The sequence below is a fragment of the Acanthisitta chloris genome, unplaced genomic scaffold (assembly GCF_000695815.1).
Source record: "Acanthisitta chloris isolate BGI_N310 unplaced genomic scaffold, ASM69581v1 scaffold38914, whole genome shotgun sequence".
Classification (NCBI taxonomy): domain Eukaryota; kingdom Metazoa; phylum Chordata; class Aves; order Passeriformes; family Acanthisittidae; genus Acanthisitta; species Acanthisitta chloris.
This window is the reverse complement of record NW_008669394.1, coordinates 238-2,971: the sequence shown is the minus strand read 5'-3', so window position 1 is coordinate 2,971 and position 2,734 is coordinate 238. Positions and strand designations below refer to the sequence as shown.

General features: G+C 58.0%; 1 protein-coding gene across 1 annotated transcript; it reads left to right on the top strand.

Moving 5' to 3' along the window:
- Positions 1 to 69: 69 nt before the first annotated feature.
- Positions 70 to 1,310, top strand: LOC103800905 (eukaryotic translation initiation factor 4E-like; the record flags this gene model as incomplete). The annotated part of the gene is made up of 6 exons (XM_009073298.1): positions 70 to 155; positions 261 to 356; positions 476 to 539; positions 712 to 825; positions 938 to 1,077; positions 1,196 to 1,310. Coding segments are annotated over 6 exons (615 nt in total), but the record flags the coding sequence as incomplete, so codon positions are not given.
- Positions 1,311 to 2,734: the final 1,424 nt, after the last annotated feature.

Sequence of the window (2,734 nt, the reverse complement as noted above, 5' to 3'; positions counted from 1 at the left end):
GGGGGAAATGCAGCCTCCTTGCTGGGGTGGCCAAGGGGGTCCTCAAGACTGTACCTCTTTCTCTATCAGAGGCAAGGGGAGCGGAAGCGGAGGAGGACTCAGCAGCAAGAGCTGCTCCCAGCAGAGATCCTGATCAAGCACCCCCTGCAGAACAGGTATGGGGGGCTGGCAGCCCCTCCCAGCACTGGGATAGGGGTGTTGAGGCTGGAGTGGGGTTCCAGCATGGCTGACCACCCCATCTCCCCTCTCTCCCTCCCCAGATGGGCACTGTGGTTTTTTAAAAATGACAAGAGCAAGATGTGGCAGGCAAACCTGCGCCTTGTCACCAAGTTCAGCACTGTGGAGGACTTCTGGGCGTAAGTGTCCCTACCCCCTCTCTGGATGTGTCCTGGTGGGGAGGTCTGAGCCAGAGGAGGGTGCTGAGGGTCCCTCAGGCACCTCTTCTCACCTGCTTTTGTGTCTCCACCTGGCATAGGCTGTACAGTCATATTCAGCTTGCCAGCAAGCTTTCATCTGGCTGCGACTACTCCCTCTTCAAGGTATGATACCCCATCCTCAGAGTCTCAGCAGCACCCAGAATTATGGGGGCACAATGGGTGTTGCTTAGGCTGGCAGGGTGCCCTGTCTGTAGGGTGAGAGGGGAAGTCTGGCTGGATGCTCACTTCTGGCCAAGTGCTTGGTGCCCCTGAACATCCCCTTGCCTGTCCCTAGGATGGCATCGAGCCCATGTGGGAGGACAGCCAGAACAAGCGTGGTGGGCGCTGGCTCATCACCCTGGGCAAGCAGCAGCGGCACACTGAGCTGGACCATTTCTGGCTGGAGACGGTGAGTGTAGCCCCATGCAGGCTGGCCTGGGGGTCCTGCCTGCAGTGCTCCCCCTGCCCCAGGGCTGAGCCCCGGTGGGGACAGTCCCAGGATTCTCTTCTACTCCTGGCAGCTGATGTGCCTCATTGGGGAGATGTTTGGCGAGTACAGCAATGAGGTGTGTGGGGCTGTCATCAACATCCGTGCCAAGGGGGACAAGATTGCCATCTGGACCCGGGAAGCAGATAACAAGGAAGGGGTCACCTACATTGGGTAATGCATCTTCAGGGGAGTCTGTACTGAGCCAGGTTTGGGGGAATGGGGTCTCTGGTTAGGGAGCCAGTGGGAGCAGTGGTTCTACCTTCTTCACACAGTTTCTTCTCTCCTCCAGGCGTGTCTACAAGGAGCACCTGGGCCTGTCACAAAAGGTGGCCATTGGTTACCAGGCCCATGCAGACACAGCCAACAAGAGTGGTTCTCTTGGCAAGACCAAGTTTGTGGTGTGACTGTGGGAGGACCAGGGCACTGCCTGTGGGGTCCCCCTCTATTGTCTCGCAATGAATGGTTGCATCTGTACGTGGTCTGTGTCTTCAGGGCTCTGACAACCTGGGGTGGCTCTTGACTGGGGGGAGTCTCCTGGGAGGAGGATGATGTGTTGCCATATCCTGGCCTCCCACTTCTGAGTGAGCAGGGCTGGGAGAACAGAGCTAGCATCACTGTAGGCTTGGGGTACTGTGCAAGTTACCCTGCCTCACCTAGAGCCTGGACAACTCTCTCTCTCTCTCTCTCTCTCTCTCAATCTCTCGGACTGTTCCTTTGCTCTGGGGGAGCCTGGATAGTCCCCAGGAGGATGTTGGGTTCTGTCTTCCCCTGGCCAAGGTGCAGGCACAGCTTATCACCCTGCAGGCCTGAGTGAGCTCAGCCTAGGGAGCTGGTTCCCATTTCTCCCAAGTCCCTGCACATCAGTGGGATGTGGGTCTGCCTTCTCAGGAAGATCAGAGAGCTGCCAGCATCCATGCAGAGTAGGTGTTGGGACTGCAGCGCAGTGTTGTCCCCATGCTGCATCACCTCTCACAGACAACTGCAGCACAGGTGGTATAAAGTTTATTCACTTCCTAAGGGTTTATTGGTGTCAGACCTGCAGGTTCACAGACTCAGTCTGTTGAGCCCTGGGACTTTGCTGGCTCCTCCTTTCCATGGCTCATGTCCTCTGCTGTCCCTCCTGTCTGTCCTGGCCCTGGCTGCAGCAGGGCCCTCATGCTCCCTTCCAGATCCAGCCCAGCTCACTCTGTCCTTTAATCTCTTATTTGTCTGTTAGACTGTTTGATCTGTCCTCCTTCCCTGCCTAGTCAAGTTCTTGAGGTGGAGCTGCCTGCTCACCTCCTGACAGTGCTGCCTGCAGCTCTGCCCTCACTGCAGCTCTCCAGGAGTATCCTCCATCCCCTCCAGCAGCACCCAGGCTCCATCTCGGCCCAGGGTTATACCTTATCCAGGGCAGCCCATCCAGCCTATTGTGCCTCCCCGTGAGCCCAAAGCCACTCATCCTCTACTGTGCTGGCTCAGCACTGCCCTGCCTGCAGCCAGGCTCTGCAGAGAGCTGGTCCTGCAGAAGGACAAGGTATCGACCACATCTCTGCTCTTGGAGCTGTTTGAGACCTGTCTGGTCACAGCTTGGCAGACAGCTGGTGTGGCTGTGGCACCCAGGGCCTCTCAGCTGCCTGCAGTGCAGCCCCACAGGTTTGAGCTTGCTGAGCACTGCATTGTCCTGGGACACTGCTGTGTCCCTGGAACTCAGCTGTTCTTCTCCAGGGCCCCCAGCCTCGCAGCTGCCCTGGGGCAAGAGATGCCAGGGCTCTGCCTGCCCTCCACCACCCCACATTGCCCCTATGCCAGGCAGGAGATGCTGCTAGAGAAGGAAGACAGGCCATGT